The sequence below is a fragment of the Zonotrichia albicollis genome, chromosome 31 (genome assembly GCF_047830755.1).
Source record: "Zonotrichia albicollis isolate bZonAlb1 chromosome 31, bZonAlb1.hap1, whole genome shotgun sequence".
Taxonomy (NCBI): domain Eukaryota; kingdom Metazoa; phylum Chordata; class Aves; order Passeriformes; family Passerellidae; genus Zonotrichia; species Zonotrichia albicollis.
The window spans coordinates 3,482,836-3,505,453 of record NC_133849.1 but is presented as its reverse complement, the minus strand read 5'-3'; the positions used below and the strand labels follow the sequence as shown (position 1 = coordinate 3,505,453).

General features: G+C 53.6%; 1 protein-coding gene across 1 annotated transcript; it reads right to left on the bottom strand.

Moving 5' to 3' along the window:
• Positions 1 to 3,016: 3,016 nt before the first annotated feature.
• On the bottom strand, positions 3,017 to 5,321 carry LOC141725896 (HLA class II histocompatibility antigen, DR beta 3 chain-like). The gene is made up of 4 exons (XM_074530058.1): positions 5,178 to 5,321; positions 4,442 to 4,711; positions 3,515 to 3,756; positions 3,017 to 3,071 (listed from the first exon to the last, which is right to left on the bottom strand). Exons 1-4 carry the CDS (start codon positions 5,260 to 5,262, stop codon positions 3,036 to 3,038), a joined length of 633 nt encoding a protein of 210 aa, XP_074386159.1. The 5' UTR covers positions 5,263 to 5,321; the 3' UTR covers positions 3,017 to 3,035.
• Between the last annotated feature and the right edge of the window lie 17,297 nt (positions 5,322 to 22,618).

The following is a 22,618-nucleotide window of genomic DNA, read 5'->3' as shown; positions in this document are numbered from 1 at the left end:
CAAGTTCCTCACAGGAACTTGAGGAACTTGACTCTGTTGCAAAAGGACAAAGGGAAATGCTTTGAAACTCGGGAGAGGGAAGCAGGCTCAGATTGGATCTAAGGAAGAATTTTTTAACCAGCAGAGTGGGGAAACACTGACAGAAGGTGCCCAGAGATGTGGGAGGTGCCTCCTCCCTGGAAACATCCAAGCTCAGGTCAGGCAGGGCTCTGGGCCCCCTGAGCTGCCTGAAGATGTCCCTGTTCGCTGTGGGGCACCAGGCCCAGATGAGCTCCAAAGGAGCCTGCCAAGCCACAGCAGGCGACGATTCTGCTTGCTCTGCGTGTGGAACGCAGCCAGACTGGAGACTGTTGGAGGGGGCCCACAAGAAAACCCTTCCCTGGCGCTGCTGCTTCCCCTGCAGCCCCTGGCCCTCAGCTGCAGCAGCTCCTGGGCAGCCCAGCGCCGCTCCTCGTCCGTCTCCAGGCTGCACTCGAGGCAGTCCCGCAGCAGAGCCGACAGGCGCCGGGGCTGCTGCAGCTGCGGGGTCCCGTTCTGCCGGATCAGAGCGGGAGCCTGCAGGGAAAGCAAACTCAGCGCTCTGCCAGCTCCCTTCACACCCACACGGGCTCACATCCACCCCGGGCCTCAGCCCCAGCTCCAGGGGCACTTTCCTCCCTGCCACAGATGCTGCTCACAGCTCATTTTGCTATGCCAGCCAAAAAACCCAAACCCTGGGACTGCCACAGCCACTGCAACATCCAAATGATCTCGCCTTGAGAGCCAGTTGCATTGGCTGACTCTGTCAGTAGGAACCTCCATCAGAAATAACACATTTTGCTTCTCCAAATGTTGGCACCAGCTTTACAGGCCATTTTCCAGAGTCAGTGTGGTCTGCCTGTGGTATTTCAGAGGATTCTTACATCAAGTGCATCTCTGCAGTGCCACTGACACTCAAGTAAATGCATTCCTGATGCCCCATCCCAGAAACTGCCAGGCAAGAAACAGGAGTTTTGTGATGCTGAAAGCTCAGGCTTGGTGACACAGAGAAAGTAGCTTGGACTGGGAAAGAAATATGTTAGACTATGGGGATGTTAAACAATCATCTTTATGTTTTCAACAAGTTTCCCAGTGAGAAGAATCAGGGGGAAGATCATCTCACAAAACCATTTTAGAAACTTCTGCAGAAAACTTGTTGGCTTTGGGGCTGGGATGTGGGGTTGGTGTGGGGTTTTCTTGCAAGGTAACATTAGAGCTGATGCACTTGCTTCACATTTTCCAGTCATCCTCACAGCCAGAAGAGCGGCAACAACATAAATCCCAAAGAAAATTGTTGCTGGAGATTGCAGAATCTTCGTCTGTGCTGAGGCTGGAGTCCTCTGGGAATTCCCTTCCCATGTGCAGAAACCTCCAGCTGCTGCTCCCAGTGCAGGGTCCCCCTGTGCTCACAGGCCTCTGGCAGCCACTGCAGAATTTGCCTCTTACCATGGCCGCCATTTCCCTAAAGTAAGGAGGTTCTCCTTCCACCATCTCAATGGTCACAGTGCCAAAGGCCCAGACGTCCACCTTGGGGCCATAAGGAGATCTGGTCACAACTTCTGGGGCCATCTGTCACAGACATCTTTTGTGAAAAATCCTTTCTTTAGGACTTTTCCCCCTTCTGGGAAGCTGAGGCCCCAGAAGAAGAATGTAAACAGTGGTGCTCTGCTGATGTGAAATGTAACAGGTGCACCTGTGATTGGCCCATGTTCCATGTTTACAATTAAGGCCCAATCAAAGACCAATCTTTCTCTGGGACAGATCAGAGAAAGCTCTGTTGTTATTCATTCCTATTCGATTCCTAGCATAGCAGCTTCTGAAACTTGTCTCTCTATTCCTTTTAGTATAGTCTTAATGTATTATATATCATAAAATAATAAATCCAGCCTTCTGATCATGAAGTTAAGCCCCTCATCTATCTCTTCACCCCTGAAGACCCTTGCAAAGCCTGGTAACAGCCATCCAGTGAGCAGTGCCCACCATGGAGCTGCGCTGGTCCTGCTTAGGGCTGAGCTGAGCGCTGAGGCCAAAATCAGCTGAGGACAGAAACAAACCCTGTCAAAGGCAGCTGGAATGAGGAAACCAAGCACCAAGATTCCCCACTCTCAGTCTGAGAGTGCAGTAGTGAAGTCAGCTGGAAAAGCTCTCAGGGCAGTAGCCAAGGGAAGATGGAACTGGACCCTTCAAGAAACCATTGAGGAAGGGGCGGGGGATGTGAGAGAGAAGAGGGGAAGGAGGCGGGAGGAGGAACGAGGAGGAGCGGGAGGAGCGACTGAACCGGGAGAGGAGAGGTGGGAGGAAGAGGAGGGGGAGATGAGGAGAGGAGCAGAAACAAGAAAAGTAGCGGGGACCCCCCGGCCTTCATCGAGGTGTCCACGGGGGGGCCAGGAAGATGTGGAACCCGCAGCCAGGTGTGGGGGTTCTGACCCCCACACGGGGGGCTCTGACCCTTGGGGTCACCCGGGATTATCCAGCGTGGATCCTCCCACGGGAGATGGAGATGGAGCAGCGCACGGAGCTCGTCCCGCACCGGGCACTGCGGGATCCGCGGGCAGCGACCCCTCCCCCCGGGCCCAGCTCCCATCCTTTGTACCCCTCCCTTTGCTCAAATCCGTCCCATCGCCCCCCCAAACCCCTCCCCATCGTCCCCCCAATAAACGGCCCCGGGCCCAACTGGGAAGTTTTATTGGGAGCACTGGGAGCAGGCACTGGGCGGGGGCAGAGCGCCAGCGGGGCTGGGGGGACACGGGACCCCCCAAGAATCAGCGGAGCGGGGACGGAGCGGGGGGTCCCAGCCGGGCCTGAGCCCCTGGGGAGGGGCTGCGGCCGCCGCCGGCTCAGGAGCTCTGTGGGCACAGAAAAGGGGGTGACACCGGGCTGGGGGCCCCGGCGAGAGCGCACACGCTCCGCCACGGCGGGGACGCCACCCCCGGCACCCGCCCTGACCTTCTTGCGCAGGGAGAAGCCGAGCCCCAGTGCCAGGAAGACGAAGCCCAAGACGAAGCCCCCAATCCCCATCAATATCTTGATGCGGGCGGCGTCCGGCGGCATCTCTGGGGGGTCCGCAGGGCTCAGCCCCCCAAAACCTCTCACCGACACCCCGAGCCTCTCCCAGTGTCCCCTCCAGGCTCATTCCAGTCCCACCCAGTCGCATCCAGCATCCTCTAAACCCCCTACCCTTTGCACCCAGCGCCCCCAAACTCCCTCCCAGGCACACCCAGCACCCCCAAACTCCCTCCCAGGCACACCCAGCACCCCCAAAGTCGCTCCCAGTGCCCACCAGGACCCCCCCAGCCCCACCCCACCCTCCCCAGCATCCCCCAAACCCCTGCCCACCCCTTGTCCAGCCCCCAGCCCCTCTCCCAGTCCCAGCCCGGCTCTCTCCAGCTCCCTCCCAGTGCCTCCCAGCACAGCCCAGTGGCTCTGCCAGCGCCCCCAGGGGCTCCCCCGTACCCCAGTGCCGCCTCAGGGGCTGCTCCAGGCTGACGTGCTCCACCTGGCAGCTGTAGCTGAGCCCGCGCCGGGGGGGAGTTTCCAGCAGCACCAGCAGCTGGTAGGTCCAGTCCCCGTTGGGGACCACGTCGGTGGCCACCACGTGCTCCGAGAGGTCCTGCTGGCCCTGGAACCACCTCACCTGGATGGCAGCAGGGTAGAAATCCATCACGGAGCAGAGCAGGCAGCCGGGGCCGGGCTGGGAGCTCGAGGGGGGAACCAGCGAGATGGACACACTGGGGGGCACTGGGAGAGCAGAGAGAGAGAGCGGGGACACACTGGGATCAGCTGGGGGGCACTGGGAGAGAGAAGGGAGGGCTGGGAATGGACTGAAATGGACTCGGAGTGACAGGGAATGGATTGGGGAATGTGGTGGGAGGGACTGTGGATGGGCTCGGATGGATTGGGAATGTGCTCGGAGGGAGTGGGAGAGACTGGGAGGGAGTTGGGTGACACAGAGAGATGGGAAGGAATGGGCGAACTGGGAGAGAGGGTGGAGTTCTAAGAGTGACCTGTGAATGAACTGGGAAGAGACTGGGAATGGACTGGGAGAGACTGGGGAGGAACTGGGCATGGTCTTGGAGGGACTGGAATGGCACTGGGAGGGATCTTGGCACTGGGAGGAACCGGGAATGAAGTGCGCGGCACTGGGAGGGCGAGTCCTGCGCGAGGCACTCCGTGCTGCGGGTCTGCCTGGCAACAGATGAGTCATGAACACGATGCGATCCTATTGGTTGCAAAGCGTCAACTTTACGGGTCGCTGAAATGGACGCGCGGGGGGGCACCGGGAGGGACTGGGAGGATCTGGAGACCCCGGGGGTCGGCACAAGGAGGGCTGAGGGCTCTGGGCCGATGCCCAAGGAGATTTTGAGGGGCTCCAGGGTTACTGGCAGGGCAGGCCCCGAGGGGACGCACTCTCCCTCGTGCTCACCTCGGCGCTCCGTGATGAACGGGGTAAAATTCTTGTACCAGCACCGGCAGAACCAGTCAACCGCAGTCCGTCTGTCCTCCATGAATACCGCGTTGCTGTTCCAGCGCTTGGCCAACTTCTCCCCATAGCGGGTGAACCCCACAAAGTGCCCCACGTCGCTGTCGAACATTATGAACTGATCCCGGTTGTAGATGGATCTCTGGACGTACTTCACCTTCTCCGTGCCGTTAATGAAGTAACACTCGGACTTTGTCATCCTCTGGAACACCCCTGAGTGTGCAGGACACAGGTCAGGGGTGCCAACCCACCACCCTCTCCCAGCATCCCCTGAGCTCCGGACCCACCCCGGATCCCCACTCCGCACAACCTGCGCCCCTCGGCCGCCATGGGACCCTCCTGCCCGCGCTGCCGCTTCCTCTTTGCCACCCTTCCCCCATTTCCCCTTCCACATCGTCTCCCCTCCCACCTCCGGCCGCTCCCCAAATCACTTCTGGGGTCCCATTTCCCCATTTTCCCACAAATTTCCCAATCCCCAGCCCCGTCCCGCTCAGATATGGTGTCCCACCTCCGCTTTTGCCCCTTTGCCACCCTCTCCCACCGCTCCCTCTCCTCCCCCCACACCTCAGGCCCTTCCGCTCTCCCTTAGGGGGTCCCCTCCTACTCCCCCTCCATTCCGGGTTCTCCCCTTCTCCCCCTTCTCCCCCCCTGTCCCAGCGCCTCCCGCCCCCCCGCTCACCCGAGAGCTCCGTGCCCGCAGCCGGGGCGACTCCCAGCACCACCAATGCCACCAGCAGGGCCCCAGCTGCCGCCCCTCGCCCCATGGCCGGGGCCGGGCAGGGAGCAGCAGCCCCAAAGCAGCCGCGCTGCGCTGGGAGCGCCAGTCCGGAGCAGGGCGGGCTCGGCAGCGCCGCGCGCTCTCATTGGCTGCCGCAGCTTTTGGGGAGCGATCGGCCACGGGCTCTGCCCGGCAACCGATGAGGCAATCCAACGCTCCGAGCTCTCATTGGCTAAGATGCCGCCTGCCTGGGGTCCCATTGGCTGAGGCCTTTCCGGGAGGCTGCAGCCCCGGGCTGGGGTTTTTTTTGGCGAGGGGGAACCTTGGGGCGCTGGGCAGGTGGGAGCTCAGGTGAGCCCAGCAATGCGTGCCCAGGTGCGCGGCATCTCAGGGGTGCCCGTGGCGAGCGGTGACGCCGGCCTGATGCCAGGCACCCCCAGAGCCGCTCTGTCCCTACCCCCGCAGCCGCAAAGGGACAGAAAATGGAACTGAGGGTTCCTGCGTGGGGACAAGGACCGGGAGAGATCCCGCAGCAAATCCCACATGGGCACAACAGACCCGACCTGGGAACACGGAGGGAATTTATTACCAACCGAATCAGCAGCACAAGGAGAAGGGAAAGAAATCTCTCCAACACCTTCCCCCTACCCAACACAGATCACCCAGAACAGGGGTCACCAGGGCTCTTCCCAACGGGGGTCACTGGGGATCATCCAGCGCGGATCCTCCCAAGGGGGATGGAGCTGGAGCAGCGCATGAAGCTCTTCCCACACTCAGGACACTCGCAGGGCCTCTCCCTGGTGTGGAAGTGCTGGTGAGTGACGATCTCTGAATCCCACCTGAAGCTCTTCTGACACACCAAGAATTCCAAGGGCCCTTCCCCAGTGTGGATCTTGTGGTGCTTGCTGAGGTCGGAGGTCCCACTGAAGCTCTTCCCACATTCCCCACACTCCCAGGGCCTCTCCCCAGTGTGGATGTTCAGGTGTTCCATCAGGCTGGAGCTGGAGCTGAAACCCTTCCCACATTCCAAGCATTTGTGGGGCTTCTCCCTGCCATGAGGCTTCTCCACCCGCTCTGAGCTCTGGCTGCATCTCCGGCCGCCTTCCTGGCTCAGGGGGGCTCTTTCCTCCTCACCCCTCCCTGGGCTGGGTTTGCAGCCCCTCCTCGTGAGGGATCTCTGGGACTTTTCCTCCTCCTCCATCTGGCCACAGCTTGGGAATGACAAACCCTGGTTTGGGGGAAACCAAGGTGGGAGCGCTTTGGAGTAGAGGCTCCTCCTGGCCTGGTCCATCTCTGGAACTCAGCAGGAGTCTTGTGTCCATGAAAAGCTCCACATATCAAGATTCAGCCCGAAAAAACTCTCCCAGGAGTTCCCTATTGCTCATCTCTCCACTTTTGGGGTTCCAGAAGTTTCCTTTCCTTGGGATCATGGGGGTCCAATGGCTCCAGGGGTTCTCCATTCTCCGGCGTCCTGCTTAGGGATGATCCAGGGGCTTTTGGGGGTCCATGGGGTCCCTTCTCCCCTGATGCTCTGCTTTGAGGTCCCAGGGATCCCAGGGGTCCCTCCTCTCCAGGCTCCCCCCCTTTCCAGTCTGCCGGGGCCCCCAGCTCTGGGATCGCCCCTCTCTGCTCTCCCCACTCTGGGGCTCCCAGGGGTTCCCCTCCTCTGCTCTCCCGGGGGTCCCCAGGACCAATGTCCTCCCCTGCCCATACTGGGAAATGGCTACGTGGGCCCCCAAAGATCCCCCAAGGGGCTCAGCTTTGGGCTCCTGCAAGATCCAAACCTACACACACAGAGGAAAAAAACCTCCTAGGGACACCACATGATATTTGGGGCTCAAATCCACAACCTGTGAGCTCCAAACACACCCCAATAAGAAAACCCTCTCAGGGACCCCCCCGATGGATTTGGGACCAGTTCCCCCTCCCCGCTCACCTGCAGGACGAGCTGGGGGCGATGGTCCCGCGGCTGCAGCCACAGGGGACACTGGAACCTCCTGTTCCTCCTGCTCCTGCTCCTGCTCCTGCTCTTCCTGCTCCTCCTTTTCCTCTCCCCCTCCTCCTCCTCCTCCTTCCTAATCCCACCTCCTCTCCAGTTCCTGCTTTCTGTGTGTTTAGACTGGAGAACCTTGCTTGCATTTAGAACTAGGACAAAGATCCCAGATGGAACATGGCTTGCTGCTTTTAGTCAGAAGCATCAGTGACTAAAGGTCACGTTTCCTTTGGTTCGGTGCCGTCCTTGTTCCTCCTCAGTGCTCAGGCTGGGCTGTGGGGTGTCCTTGTTTGCTGCATTTTCCGAGTTCCTCTTGCACCCTTTGGGCCGTAGGCTGTGCCCTGGGAGGGTTCTTTGTGCTCCTTTGTGACACAGGAGAACCTTCCAGGCGGTTTCTGCGTGAACTGCTGCTGGGATGTCACAGGAACAGCGCCACATCCCCGTGGTGTTCCCGTTGCTGTGGGACACGGAGGCCTCAGTGCCCAGAGTGGCTCTGGGCTCACTGCCGGAGGATCCTCCTGCCCGAGGCATTCTCAGCAGCCAGCCCAGCCCTGACGGGTGTCCTTCTGTGCTTGCAGGGCTACAGGCTGCAGACGTGTGCAGCGCAGCCAAAATGATGCAGCACGTGGCTGCTGCAGTTTGCACTCTGTACTCTGTGGCTTATTCGGGGTATTTTTTAACCCACTTGGCATGTAAGTCAAGGTTTTCCCTCGGTGCAGCATCTGTGGCTTTGGGCTTGCTGTGTGCTTTCTGTTCTTCCTCTGGAGCTGAGCTGACTTTGGAACCAAATTGCCATGAAGACACCATTGCTTTGGGAGAGCTCCTGCCAGCAGCTGCAGCTGAAAAAGGGGGTGTCTGCAGCCAGCGGGGCGTGCACGGCATCTGCAATGAGCCCTGGGGGGTTCTGTTCCCTCAAGCAGGGAGTCTGTGCCAGCAGAGCCTGGAACTCCCTCCCTTTGCTGCTCCAGCCAAGACCTGACCCAGCCCAGTATTTTGTGCTGTTCTCTTGCTTGCTGTGGGAAGGGACTGTGGCTCCTGGAGGGATGCTGTGAAAGCAAAATGCTCTCTCGGGGTTGTCTTGCTCCGTGGCATTTCCCACCACTGGCAGTTTTTCTCCTAACAGCATCTGGTTCATGTTCCCTCTCCTGTTGCAGGGCACCTCATGTCTGGATTCCGAGCAGCTCCTCCTTCGGTGAGTGGGAAAGGAACCTTTGATATTTGGAATTGTGCAGCAAGGTGTGAGCTCGGCATGTGGCAGCCCAGTGCCAGCCTGGGAGGCTGAAGGAAAGTTCCTGTCAGTGCCTGCAGCAGCAACAGCAAAGGAATTCCCATCAGTTTTCTCCTTTTCTGCTGAAGAGCTTTTGAAGAGCTGCAGGTCTGGTTTTGCAGGCAGAGGATTTCTTGCTGGCTTTAGCCATGGTGGAATATCAAATTCCCAACAATAAGTGGCAATGTTGATTTAAGCCCATTGGTAGTTGGAACAGCTCCAAACCCAATTTCTGCTTAGTGCAGCTGGATGTGCAGCTGAGGATAAATAAGACGATAACTGAGATAGAACTTCCCGTCCCTCACGCTGCCGTCTGTCCTCAGGGCACAAAAGCAGCACCAGCACCTCCTGGGGCTCCCTCAGCTTCCAAAGAGGAAGCCAAAGAGGAGGAAGACAGCAGTGAGCTTCCCGCTGCTCTGGGGGCCGATGGTGAACTTCCCTCAGTGCCGGGAGATGACAGTGAACTTCCCGCTGCTCTGGGAGATGAGGGCGAACATCCCGCGGTGTGGGAATGCAACGGCGAGGCTCCCGTGGGGTGGGACAAGGACAGGGGACATCTCCCGGCGTGGGACAAGGACGGTGGATGTGCCCTGGTGTGGGACCAGAATGGCCAAGCTCCCATGGAGTGGGATGAGGATGGAGGACATCTCCCAGTGTGGGATGAGGATGGAGGACATCCTGTGTCTTGGGAAGAGGAGAGTGGGAAGTGGACAGTGAGCATCCCTGGGCTTGGAAAGTTGATAGAGAAGCTGCAGCATTTTGGGAAGAGGATGGAGAAGCTGCAGCATTTTGGGAAGAGGGTGGAGAACCTCCCTCTGCTTGGGAAGAGGACAATGAAGCTCCCTCCGCTGTGGGATCCTGGGCTGAACATTCTGACAGCAGCACAGCCCTGCAGCCAGAGGGGAGAGGGGAGTGGTGCCTGATGCAGCTGAGTACGTCTGCTCTGCCCCTGGGTGCTCGAGCAGGTGCTGTGTGTGTGTCTGGGCATCGGCTGCACTCAGGGTTGCTCTGCAGCTGAATGTCACCGAGCCATTTATTGTCCTTCCCCAGCTGACACCAAGGGGCTCACGGCCCCAGGGAGCGGGGCTGGTTCTGGCTCTGCTGCAAGGCGGTCTCTCACTCTGGGAGGGAGCGTCTTCCACGTTTTTTATTTCAGGGAACACCGTGAGCAAGGCGGAGCCTGCCCAGAAATACCTGGAAGTGGAGCAGATTGGCCAAGGGTAAGTGCACGGCAGCTGCTTCTGCACAAGCAGGGCTGGGGGTTGTGCTGGTGCAGGATCAAGTGAGGGGTCAGGAGAGCTCCAAGCACCTTCAGGCACTGGGCTACCATCCTGCTGTCTCTCGGTCCTGATCAGAATTGATAACTGTGGTCAGAAGGCACCGTCAAAGGCCCCTGAGGCTGGCAGTGTCCTGCCTGCAGCAAGGAGCAGGACCTGGAAGATCTTCTGTCCCTGGAACTGGATTGCCTAAAAGAGCAACTCACCATCTGGTGACTGTCAGAAAACAGTTCTCAAGAAGATTTCTTTCAAATATTTTCCTTCAAAAAATATCCACTGGCCAGGATTACCAACCTAATGGTTTAGAAACAGAAACCACAGATGAACTAATAAGTGCTCTACTCTAGCACAGGTATCAGACCCCATACATTCAGTAACAGACACAGAGTTGATGCACTCTGGGGGAAAATGCATCACCTGCCTGATGGCAGGGCCCTTGTGGAACCTGCAGGTCTCAGGCAGGAAATGGAAAAGGATGAAATGCATTCTTTTCCAGTTCTTTAGACACCTGTCCGGTTTTCGGATGTTTGGATGGCCTGGAAAGGCCCGGGGTGGCCCTGGGGCAGCCCACGCCTCAAAGGAACCGAAGAGGCTTCAGTTCCTCTCTCGGTCTCCGTGTTTACCAATTGTTTATCTAAAAGATTTTCCCTCGGCCCAACAGAGGTCCGCTCAGCAGCCAGCCATGAGCACACTCCCCTCCCCTCCGGGCGGTCACCTATCTTTATACCCAAAGTTGCGTATACAATATTTATCATTTTTCCCCAATACCTTTCACCCTTGTTGCCCAGTGCACTTTTAGTAACAACCAATCTCAAAGTGCCACCATCACCACAGAAGATGGAGGAGAAGAAGAAGAAGAAGAAGGACAGGACACGCCCCAATTCCTCCATCTTACTTCTCTAAACCCCCCTGTACAGAAATCCTAAACCCTGTGTTTCACTCTCTAACTAACTAATCCCTTCACCATTCACCCCGGTGAAACCCTCCTATCCTCATACAGGTGTCGTCTCCCGTGTAGGATCAAAGTCCAGCTACCAGACACTTCTGGCAACATTCCAGGACTCCCGAGCCCCCCAAGGGTGGTCTCGGTGACTCGGCACCTCAGTCCTGAGGTGCTGAGATCCCACATCTCCCCCTTCTGTTTGCACCAAGAAAACCTCTTTTATTACCCGATTCATGGCGCGTTTTAAACATACAAATATACATGGGACGACAAGTATGAGGACTAGGAGAACTATCAAAACATAGAACCCTACCCTTAAAACTTCTCTCCAAATGGGAGAGATGTCAAAGAAATCTACCAGCTGATCGATCCATGATCCTGTGATCTCGCCAAGCTTATTTATGCTGTCTTTTATATTTTTAATACTTTCATGAATTGACTTTGAATGATCTGAGAGATTCATGCAGCACATCCCTTCAAACTCTTCACACCCATGTCCATGAGCGAGCAATAGATAATCGATTGCCGCTCTGTTTTGAAGAGTCGCCTGTCTTATACCACTAACGTCTTTTAACATGTCATCCAATGCGACAGACACAGATCGTGCATGTTTGCTCAACCAGCAACCCATGCGGTCGATCTGAGTCAAAGCCACCCCTGATGCTGTTTGAGGTGAGAAAATTGCTGTAGCAATACTTGCTTTCTTATCCCAAGAAAATACTTCGTCATTGCAATCTGCCGCATATTTTTCGATTGATCTTTTTCCTCTGTGCCTTTTCTCTCTTAGCATGTTCAAATCAGGCGACAGCATTGAAATTTCCCCAATGCTGCATGGACCTCCCGTGGCATTAGCAGGAATGCCGTGCCAAATTCTGTCCCCGCAAATTAAAAACAAACCCCGTGGCAATTGCACTGGGACTTGGATCGATCCTTCGGTAGTTTTCTCTGTATATTTACATCAAGCTGATGCATTCTTATAAAACTCATGAATGGGAGTCAAATCGATAGTTTTTGCCTTTGTGGCCTTCGGAGCTTCAAACTGCATGCAGAATTCCATTGTCATGGACCCAAAAATCTCCAATTCCTGAGGTTCTGTAGAAGCCACAGGAAGTAGATGTGTCCAAGCACACCACTCTTTCACAGGATCTTTAATGACCTGCGAAATGTTAACTGCGGAATGTCCTGGAACTGGCCATTCGTCCACTGGCAATCCAACCATGCATGCGGAAAATGGTTTTCCTGGCCTCAAATGTGTCAGGCAAATACTATCTAGATTCGCTGCTTGAGCTAAAGTCTCCCATACATTTTGCCTTGGCTGATTAACAGGTAAATCTTCTCCATTGCTTACTGCAATGAATGAAGGGATGATGCACATAAGCATCATGAAACTCATTATTTCACTCTTATATAAAAGTCCCCAAAGTCCTTAGTTTCTTTTTATTTCTCTTCGGAATCGTTCTTTCCGGTCTGAGTCTCGACTTCTGTCTGAGCACTCGTCTCTTTGTTTCTTGGATCAGCGTTCTCGCGTTCTCGCTTTCGGAATGGCTTCACGTGCCGCGCCGACACCCACTTTAGACCTCGATCTGTGGAGATACAAGCGAAACCCTTGCCCCAAGTGATTAGTTTGAAAGGGCCCTCTATTTGTCCTGTCTCTGGGTTTCTGATCAAAACTAAAGGGTTTTCCCTTAGCTTTGCCTGTGTGCTGTTTAGAAAATGTCTCACGATTGGTGGATTAGGTTCCGAGGATGAGCTATTTAGGAAATTCAACACATACAGTGCCTTGTTTAATTTCATGTGAGGTGTTGCCTCTGGTTCACCCCTTCTCTGTCTGTCCAGAAGGGATTTCAGGGTGTGATGTGTTCTTTCAATGATCGCTTGACCTGTGGGTGAATGTGGAATACCAAACGTGTGTCTGACACCCCATCTTGGGTGATACGTTGGACCATTATCTGTTTTTATCTCCTGAGGCACACCTAATGCTGCAAATGCTTGCAGAAAATGTCGGCAAGCATGGTCTGCTGTTTCCCCTGCATGTGCTGAAGCAAAGACTGCACCTGAGAATGTATCCACAGAAACATGAACATTTTTGAGCCTCCCAAAAGATGGATATTTTGTGACATCAGCTTGCCACAACTGAAGACTTTGCAGCCCCCGCGGATTGATGGCTCCGGTGGAAGAAGGTGGCTGCACAAACTGACAGTCTGGACAAGCACTAATGATCTCCCTCGCCTGACTCTTTGTGAGACGAAAGGACTCCATCAGCGCTTGCGCATTCTGATGAAAGAACGCATGACTTAACCTTGCCTGCTCAAAAATGTCCGGAAGTGTTTGCGAAATGGGCATTGTCAACCTGTCCGCTCGAGCATTTCCTTCCGCTAAAAATCCCGGAAGTGTCGTGTGTGCTCTAATGTGTGTGATAAAATACTCTCTTTCCCTGCTCTCTAGCAGTGTTTTCAAGCTCGTCAGATAGGAGTATAAAACCCCATTACTGACTTCTTTCAAGAGCGAACCTTCCAATCTCTTGACCACACCCGCAACATATGCGGAATCTGTCACCAGATTGAGAGGTTGTTTGAACAACTGAAATGCTCGGACAACAGCTGCCAACTCCACAATTTGTGGAGAGCCCTGAACCATCCTCACGTCAGATTCCCAATCCCCTGTCGTTGAGTCTCTCCACGTGATCACTGACTTGTGTGTCTTCCCTGAGCCATCCGTGAACACTGTGATCCCGTCCAAAGGTTCTTCACTTATTCTTGGTTTTGTTTTATAGCATATTTGCGATTGCAGTATTCTATATTGTGGAAAGTGGATTGTGCAAGTTCCTGGGAACGCTAACAATGCGATTAACAGGTCTTTCGATTGTTGCATTGCCCAATCGAAATAGTCTTGTTTCAAGGGTAACCTGATGATTGAGAATTCTCTTCCTGCCATTGTCAGCAACCTTGTTCTCGCCTTTATGATGATCTGTGCTGCCATCTCCAAATCTGTAAGAATTGTTTTTGCGGGCCTGTGTGGTAGGAAAATCCACTCTATGATTATCAAAGAGTCCTTTTGCGACTCGTCCCATTGGAAGAACAAACCATGGAACTGTGTTTTCTTTCCCAGCACTGCCAACTGAAAAGGCAACGTTGGAACAAATCGATGTGCCTGCCTTTTCTGTATTGCGTCTGCAACTTTCTCCAATTCCTTCTTCGCTTCTTGCGTGAGCGTCCTGGGAGACTGAATGTCTGTGTCTCCTCTCAAAAGATCGAGCAACGCTGGGATGTCGCTGTTTGTGATTCCCAAAACTGGCCTCATCCAGTTGATTTCTCCCAGAAGCTGTTGCAAATCGTGCAAATTGCTGATCTTGGTGCTGATCTCCATTTTTTGAGGTTTTATTGTTCTCTCTGAAATTTTCCACCCTAGATATTTCCAAGGTGCAACCTCTTGAATCTTCGAAATGCTGATTTCCAGACCTGCCTTTTGCACCTCTGCGATCACACAGTCACGAGCTTCTTGCAGCTCCCGTTGTGTTGATGCTGCAATGAGTAAATCATCCATGTAATGAATGATCTTTACCTTTGGAAATTTCTTCCGTGCTGGTGCCAAAGCTCGTGCCACGTACCATTGACAGATCGTCGGAGAGTTTTTTAGACCCTGTGGAAGAATGACCCAATGGTACCGCTGCAGAGGCGTTTCCTTGTTGATACTCGGAACTGAAAAGGCGAATCTCGGAGCGTCATCTGGATGGAGTGGAATACTGAAAAAACAATCTTTGAGGTCAATGACCACAAGCTGCCAATCTCTGGGAATCATTGAGACAGATGGAAGTCCCAATTGAAGCGGTCCCATGTCTTCTATGACTTCGTTGATCTTCCTGAGATCGTGTAACAATCTCCATTTGCCCGATAGTTTTTTCTTGATGACAAACACTGGAGAATTCCAAGGGCTGTCTGTTGGCTTGATGTGTCCCACCTGCAATTGTTCTTGGACCAGGTTTCTCAAAGCACTCAACTTTTTCCGCTCAAGGGGCCACTGATCCACCCAAACTGGATCATCGGTTTTCCATGTCAGCTTCAGGGTGGCGAGTGCTGCAGTGACCCCTACTAAAAATCCACTTTGATCTTCGCACCCCATTGTGCCAAAAGGTCCTGACCCCAGACTGTGATCGGCTTTTGGACAATAAAAGGACAAATGATCGCTGTCTTGTCTCCTGGTCCCGTGACAACGACAGAATTCTCACTTTTGCAGACACAGAGATGCTCCCCCTATGCCTGAGAGAGAACCCAATGGCGCAACCAAGCTCCAACTGTGTGGCCAAAAGATGTACGATATTACCGTTACATCCGCCCCTGTGTCGAGCATACCTCTGATCGCTATTGTTCCGTTCCCACATGTCAACTGGCATGTGAGCGTGGGTCGGTCTCGACCTATGTGCTTCACCCATGTTGCATGTACTTCAACATGTTCCTTCATAGGGAAACCTTCTTCGTCGAAGATTGACATGACCTCTCCAACTGCGTGTGGTGGCAATGCGAAGGCTCTCGCAACCACAGTGTTTTCTGGTACAGTCAATGGTGGACGAAGTGCTCTTGCCAATACTGTCAACTCTGTATTTTTGTCCGCTGAGATAACTGTTGGATAGACAATGAGTCCGAGAATACCGCACTTATGTTGTCCAATTATCAAGAAATCTTGTTTCTTGTAAGAGTCCCCGTGGATACCCGTTGGTATCTCCGCATGACTTTCATCTAGAAAGTATACTAATTTTGAAGCTGCCAATGCGCACTGTGCCCCTGGTGGGAGGAGGTCTGGGTCACTGTGGAATCGGCTGAGGGTTTTGCTGAGGGCGTCTGCTTGTCGCTCACTGATGATTGCCCCGTCTGCTCTTGTGACACCGCCAGTACTTGTGTCTGAGCGCGCCGGCCCGCGCTGCGCTTTGCGTTTCCCGGATGCGGTAACGGATTTCCGTCCACGTCTGTCTGGGAATAACATTCTTTCGCAGAATGTCTTCCTCTTCCGCACCGTGCGCAAACTGGCCTTTCCGCCTTCTGTGCTGGCGCTGGCGTATGTGTTTGTGGACAATTCCTTTTCATGTGCCCAAACTCCCCACATCTGTAGCACTGTCCTCTTGGGGGATTGTTCTTTTTCTGCATCGTCGCAAGAACTTTGTTGATGTTCTCATTCTGTTGATGCAGTAATTTTTCCAGCATCTTTTCCAGTGTCTTGTCCTCTGTTTGCCTTTCTGAATGTCCCTTTAACTGTTTCTCCCATTCCTCTCTTAATTCGTTCTTCACAATCGCTGTGACATGCTGAGGTGTCCCCACCTTGCTGCATGCCTCCACCATCTCTGCCAAGGATGGCCGTCCTGCCATGGCACTAATCACCTGTTGACAATCCGGGTTGGCATTGCCGAAAGCTAAGCTTTCCAAGAGAGGCCTCTTCGCTTCTTCTATCGTCACCTGTCGATCCACGGCTTGCATGAGTCGATCGATGAACGACATGAATGGCTCTGTGGGACCTTGCCTGATGCAAGAGAACGGGACTTCTGGAGCTCCTGCTGGTGTGATTTGCATGATTGCCATTCTCGCTGCTTCCTTGATGTCACTTAACACTCTTCGTGGGAGCCGCGCTGCTTGTTCCCCTGGGTTGTCATCTGGAGGATCTCCTGCTAACTGTCCTTCTGTGAGGTTCGCGTTTGGTCCACCTTGATATCTGTTCCATAATTCAGCAAGATATTTTCTCCACCTTTTTTCCCAGACAAGGCTTTGCGTGTCAGTGAGAATCATTGCCACAATACTTCGAATATCATATGGTGTGAGATCATATGTAGCGAATGTCCCTCTTAGTAGCTGTTTGAAGTATTGTGAATTCAGCCCAAAAGTTTGAGCCGCCTTCCCTAAATCTTTAAGTATCTCATGACCCATCCTTTCCCACCTTGGATTCTGCCCTTGGGCATCATATGTCACTGGCATTGTCAGATCTCCTGATCCCGGAAATAAATGCTTTTCCTTTGCCAATGCTTTTCTAATTCGCTTCCAATCCATCGTCTTCACCGGCTCTTGAAATTCCTCTTCTTGAGGTTCCGCTGGGATTTGCATAAATAATGGTATTGTGGATGTCACTGGTGATTCATCACGTCTCATTTCTCACCTTGAGGTTTTTGGCCTCGCTCCCAAATCTGAAAAGGAAGCTCGAGGATCCTGTTGATATTTCTTTTTTGCTGTGTCAACTGAATGCAAGAAGCTCTTAGCTGCTTCTGCTGCTGACAGCATCTATGTAGGAACCCCTTTCGATGCTGTGATCCTTATGACATCTTCTTCTTGTAGCTGTTCTTCATCTGAGCTTTCATCATCTTCATGAAACCCTGAAGTCGATGGATAATCCCTTTGTTGTGTTGGCATTGTTTTCTCTAAAATGCTTTTCTTTTTATATAATGTTGGAAAAAATTGCTGCATTGTTGCAGTCTCGCCACGAGATGGCGCTGTGGCTCCGCCGACCCGATCCGGCATGTCGTGCACTTCTGTCTTCCTGCCACCAGGTGGCGCTGTCACCGGCCTCCCTGGCTCGGATGACGGAGCGTGCTCGACTGCTCCTCTTCCGGCCGGCTGCCATGCTGGCAGCCCCGTTTGAGACCGTGTTTGCTTGGCTTTTAATTCAGCTGAAATTGGGGTTTGAACACCAGAACGTCTCCCTTGAAGGGGTGAGTCTTGGACTCCGAGGGTTTTAACCAAAGGCACCAAGTCTGGAGAGGGTGTGGCTCCTTGGGATGTGGACACCTGAGCATGGCCCCTCCTTGCCCGAGACGTCACAGGGGGTCTGGCCCGCCCCCGCCCGCGCTCTATTCTCTGCGCATGCGTGCTCTCCGAGCTGCTCCCTGTCTCTCCCGAGCTAACGCCACTCTCTCCCCCTTGTTCCACCTCCGAGGTCTCCTCCCCTTGGTCTGCCCCTGACTCTGTCTCCTCCTCCTCTGACGCATGTTCACTCCTCCCCTCGCCGGTCTGTGCAGCCCCCCTCCCCCCGGCACCCGGGAACGCTCCGCGATCCAGGCTGATCTGCGCACCGGGTCCGACGTCATAATCGCGCGTCTCCTGCGTCTCACCATGGCAGCCTTCTGGGGTTGCGCAAATTCCCCTATTTCGCTGCCCGTTTCAGACGCCCCCGCGCTGGTATGTGTCTCCCCCCCCGGGTTTTTGCGAGTTTCGCCCGCTGCGCGCGTTTCTGCATCCCTGCTGGCCCCCGGGATGGCTGCCGCCTCCGGCCCTGAGCTGAGGAAAGCTGCACGAAAACACGTGTCTCTTGCTATCTCTTCACCCGCGCTCCCCGCCTGCTCCGCCGCGCCGCAAGAAAGCTCCCCCCCCGGATCCCTTCTCTCCCCCCTGCTCCCCCCCTTCTGCTCCTGAGTCCTCCATGCTCTCTGGAGTTTCAGGACGCTTTAGGAGTTTCCTGGGGTTTCTGGGTCTTGAGACCGGGTGTTTTAATAATATTTCTTGCTCTCTTTCTTCGAGAGCCTTTTTTTCCTGGCTTCTTAAGGCCAGAGCTAATTTTTTCCCGGAGTCTTGCTCCTTCCCTCTTTCTGAGGGCCCTGCAGCTTTCTGCTGCTTCTCCCGGCACTTCGTTTGCATCGATATGCCTTCTAACATTATCCTTGCTGGAGAGAGCAGTTTTAACGCTGTCTCGTCCTTTTTTGTTGCTAAGAAATATAAATGTCTGTTTATCTCCTGCCAAAACCCCACTTCGAATAGCAGGTATGTTTCTGCCAGTGGGTAGTTTAGCCTTGCCCATAACAATAATTGTTTTAATTCTTTCTTTGGAATCCCTTCTGTATATGCTTGGGTCACGCCTTGTAAGGCGGACAAAATTTCCCGTTGTTCCTAGGAAAGTGTGCCCCCCATGTTCTTATTTCTGGACCTTCTTACCAAATCTATCGTCAGGGCAGTCCGGAGGTCTCAATCTCTGTCCAGCAGATCACGAGAGGTGGTCCCAGAGGCGCCTTCCTGGTTCCGGTCCGGGCTGTTCTGCTACGAATTGTCTTCAGCAGAAGCTGAGAGATGGAATTCTCAGTGACTGCTGTTTTTTTTTTTTTGTTTTTTTTTTTTTCAGGCTTCTCTCCTCAGGAGTTATCAGTGCTCTCCTGGGAACTCGTCTAAGATCGGAGCTGCCCCCTTCGCTCTTCTGCTCTTCAGGGCTTTGAGGCTGCTCCCCCCCCCGAAAGGTTTTGGTAGGAGTTCGAGCTCACCCAGTGGAAGCCAGTTGTCCGGTTTTCGGCTGTTTGGATGGCCTGGAAAGGCCCGGGGTGGCCCTGGGGCAGCCCGCGCCTCAAAGGAACAGAAGAGGCTTCAGTTCCTCTCTCGGTCTCCGTGTTTACCAATTGTTTATCTAAAAGATTTTCCCTCGGCCCGACAGAGGTCCGCTCAGCAGCCAGCCATGAGCACACTCCCCTCCCCTCCGGGCGGTCACCTATCTTTATACCCAAAGTTACGTATACAATATTTATCATTTTTCCCCAATACCTTTCACCCTTATTGCCCAGTGCACTTTTAGTAACAACCAATCTCAAAGTGCCACCATCACCACAGAAGATGGAGGAGAAGAAGAAGAAGAAGAAGGACAGGACACGCCCCAATTCCTCCATCTTACTTCTCTAAACCCCCCTGTACAGAAATCCTAAACCCTGTGTTTCACTCTCTAACTAACTAATCCCTTCACCATTCACCCCGGTGAAACCCTCCTATCCTCATACAGGTGTCGTCTCCCGTGTAGGATCAAAATCCAGCCACCAGACACTTCTGGCAACATTCCAGAACTCCCGAGCCCCCCAAGGGTGGTCTCGGTGACTCGGCACCTCAGTCCTGAGGTGCTGAGATCCCATTTCTCACCTCAGGTTTTGAACTAAGAGAATTCAGTGTGGACATTTGGGATTTACTCCAGCCCAATTCCTTCGTGTTGGGTCTCAGTATTCTCTTGCACACCTTGCATGGCAGAGGGCTGGTGGCTGCTGTGCTGGTGTTGGAAGGGTCGATGAACCCAGGTGTTTGTGAACGCTGCAGGCAGCAGAGATCTCCTGTCTGGGCTGGGTTTCACTGCCAGGGCCTAAAGTGCTGCTTCTTTCTTCTCTGCTCTTTTGTCTCCAGGGCTTTCGGAGCCGTTTCTAAAGGACTCAACAGGGCCCCTGGAGGAGAGGTCAGTGCCAACACGCCCAGCATGGCCAGCAGCTCTGCAGGGCTTTCCCCTCTGCTGGGAGCTGTGGCTGCAGCTCTGGGGGCCTGCAGAGCTTTCCTGCCCAGGCTGCTCCTCTGAAGGCAGTGTCAGCCTGCAGAGCACAGCTGGGACAGACTTGGTCCTTCTCAAGTGCCCAAGGAATGCAAGGAGGGCAGTGGTGTCTGTCAGAGCAGGACAGCCTGGCTTGGTCTTCATATCTAAAAGTGTGAATGCATCAGCTGCTGGAGACTGAGGTCCAGTTTATCTTCATGCCAGCCTCAGACAGGAACATTATTTAGCAGTTTTTCCATCCTGCCTTTCATCTTCAGAGGGAACCTCAAGCCCTAATTAGGGAGAGATCCTGCTTGGGCTCAGTTTGGGGTATTAGTCCTACTTCAGCTGTTCACAGAGGGAGACGGAGAGAAATGAGAAGATGGATGTCCAGAGCAAAGCTCTCTCCTAAATCCTGCAGTTGTGTTTGGGTCTGGTGTCAGTGACAGCCTGTGACAGGGATCACCTGAGCAATGGGTGTGTGTGTTTGCTTTGTTGTGCAATCCCAAACAGAGCAGTTGGATCTGAAATCATGACCAAATCCCATAGAATTGCTAAAGGATTCCTGGCTGTTTTACTCTGTTTTCACAGAACCAGAATTACCTCCTGCTGGCAAAATGTGTTACAGTAATAATAATAATAATAATAATAATAATAATAATAATAATAATAATAATAATAATAATAATAATAGTGTTGAGGCCATTAGAGAAGACTGTAGGTGCAGAGAATGTTGTTAGAGCTTTGAGGCTGACGGCTGAGGGACCATTTCTGCAGAGCTTGCAAGGCCCAATGTCTCTGGCCATGTGTCCTGTAAGCAGCCCCCAGCTGGCAGAGCAATGGGCTGTGGCAATGGCCCTTGCTGAGCTCTGGTGTCCCATCCCAAGGCAGCTGGGCACAGCCCGGCTCCGTCGCTCCACAAAGACTCGCTCCGTGTGTGCTGTGGCCTCCTGGCACAGACTCCTGCAATTAAAGGCTGCAATGTCCCTTCAGGTGGCCATAAAGAAAATGAGTCTCAGAGGGCAGAACAGGGAACGAGCTGTGAATGAGATCCTGCTCCTGAAGGACAAGAAGAACCCCAACATTGTCAACTCTTTGGACAGGTGAGTGCTTCAGCTCTTATCCCGTGCCCGGGCCCTGCATTAGCCTTTCCTGGCATCTGGAGTCTGTAGCCTGTTTGGAAAATGCCTGACCCAGCCACATCTTCCCAAAATAACAGCCTGGCAGTTCACTCCCTCCATGTGCTTTTGTTGCTTTGCTTTGGTTTTTCCTTCAAGTTCCTCCCCAGCTTCCAACAAGTGCTGATGAACCACAGCAGAAATTATTTCCCTTGGCTTCTTCTTCCCAGCCCTTTTCCATTGCTACAGATGCCAGGAAGATCAGGTTCTTGTTTCCAGAAATGCCTCATTTGCCCATTTTTCACTGGCCTTGCCTGTTTCTGAAGGGACTTTCTGAAAGATTTTCTGACTGCTTTTGTCCCAAGTGCTGCACAGCCTCCTCCCCTGGATAACCCTGGCAGTTGTGTTGCCTTGTTCTGCAGGGAATGGTGGAACTGATGAGTTCAGAAGCTGAACCAGCTGGGGCCAAGGGTTGTGTTCCACATTGATCTGGGCTGTTGCTAAACTGCATTTTTCACCTGCTTGCCATCTAAGGCCTCTCCTTTCTCACAGGTGTCTCCTTCTCCTTTAGACTGTTCAGATTCCAAGGGCTGTGCAGCCTGGCAGGAATGTCTCTCCATCTGATTCTGTCCTCATTGACAAGTGACCTGGAAACAAAACTCCACTCCAGGTTTTTCCATGGGGGAATTGAGCTCTGCACATCCATCTCCATGCCATTGCTTTCCTCTTCCAGCTTCCTTGTTGATGGAGATCTCTGGCTGGTGATGGAATACATGGATGGAGGAACTTTGCAGGACGTTGTCAGACAGACACACATGGCTGAAGGAGAGATGGCAGCTGTCTGTTGGGAGGTGAGGGATCCTGCTTGTCACTCCATGGCTGGGACACGATGGTCCTTCCAAACAGGGCGTGAGAACAGGAGTGGCTCCATGCTCAGGGCTTTGTTTCTGTGTTGGTTTTATGAGCTGTAGAAGAAAGAGCCTCTGCAGTGAACGGCCTGCCAGCATCACTGCACTTCTGCTCTGTTCTTGTTCTCTCTCCTGCTGTTGTGGTACTCTCTGTCTGGTTTGGATTTGATTTGCTGTTCTCAGCTTTGCCTTTTTACCGTTTGCCTGGAGCTTGTGTGCACTGCACTCCTGGCCTGTCACAGCAAAGCTGCTGCTGGCACAATTCTGAACTGTCCTTTCTTGTGTGATATATTCTGGCCATTGGTTTTTGCCCTCATGTTTCTTGTTCTCTCTCAGTGTCTGCAGGGCCTGGATTTCCTCCATTCCAAGCAGGTGATCCACAGGGATCTGAAGAGCTCCAACATCCTCCTGGGCATGGATGGCTCTCTCAGGGAATCAGTAAAAGCCACTGCATGAAAGCTGAGAGTTTCTTGAAGGGTCCAGTTCCATCTTTCCTTGGGTACAGCCCTGAGGACTTTTCCAGCTGACTTCACTACTGCACTCTCAGACTGAGAGTGGGGAATCTTGGTGCTTGGTTTCCCCATTCCAGCTGCCTTTGACAGGGTTTGTTTCTGTCCTCAGCTGATTTTGGCCTCTGCGCTCAGCTCAGCCCTGAGCAGGAC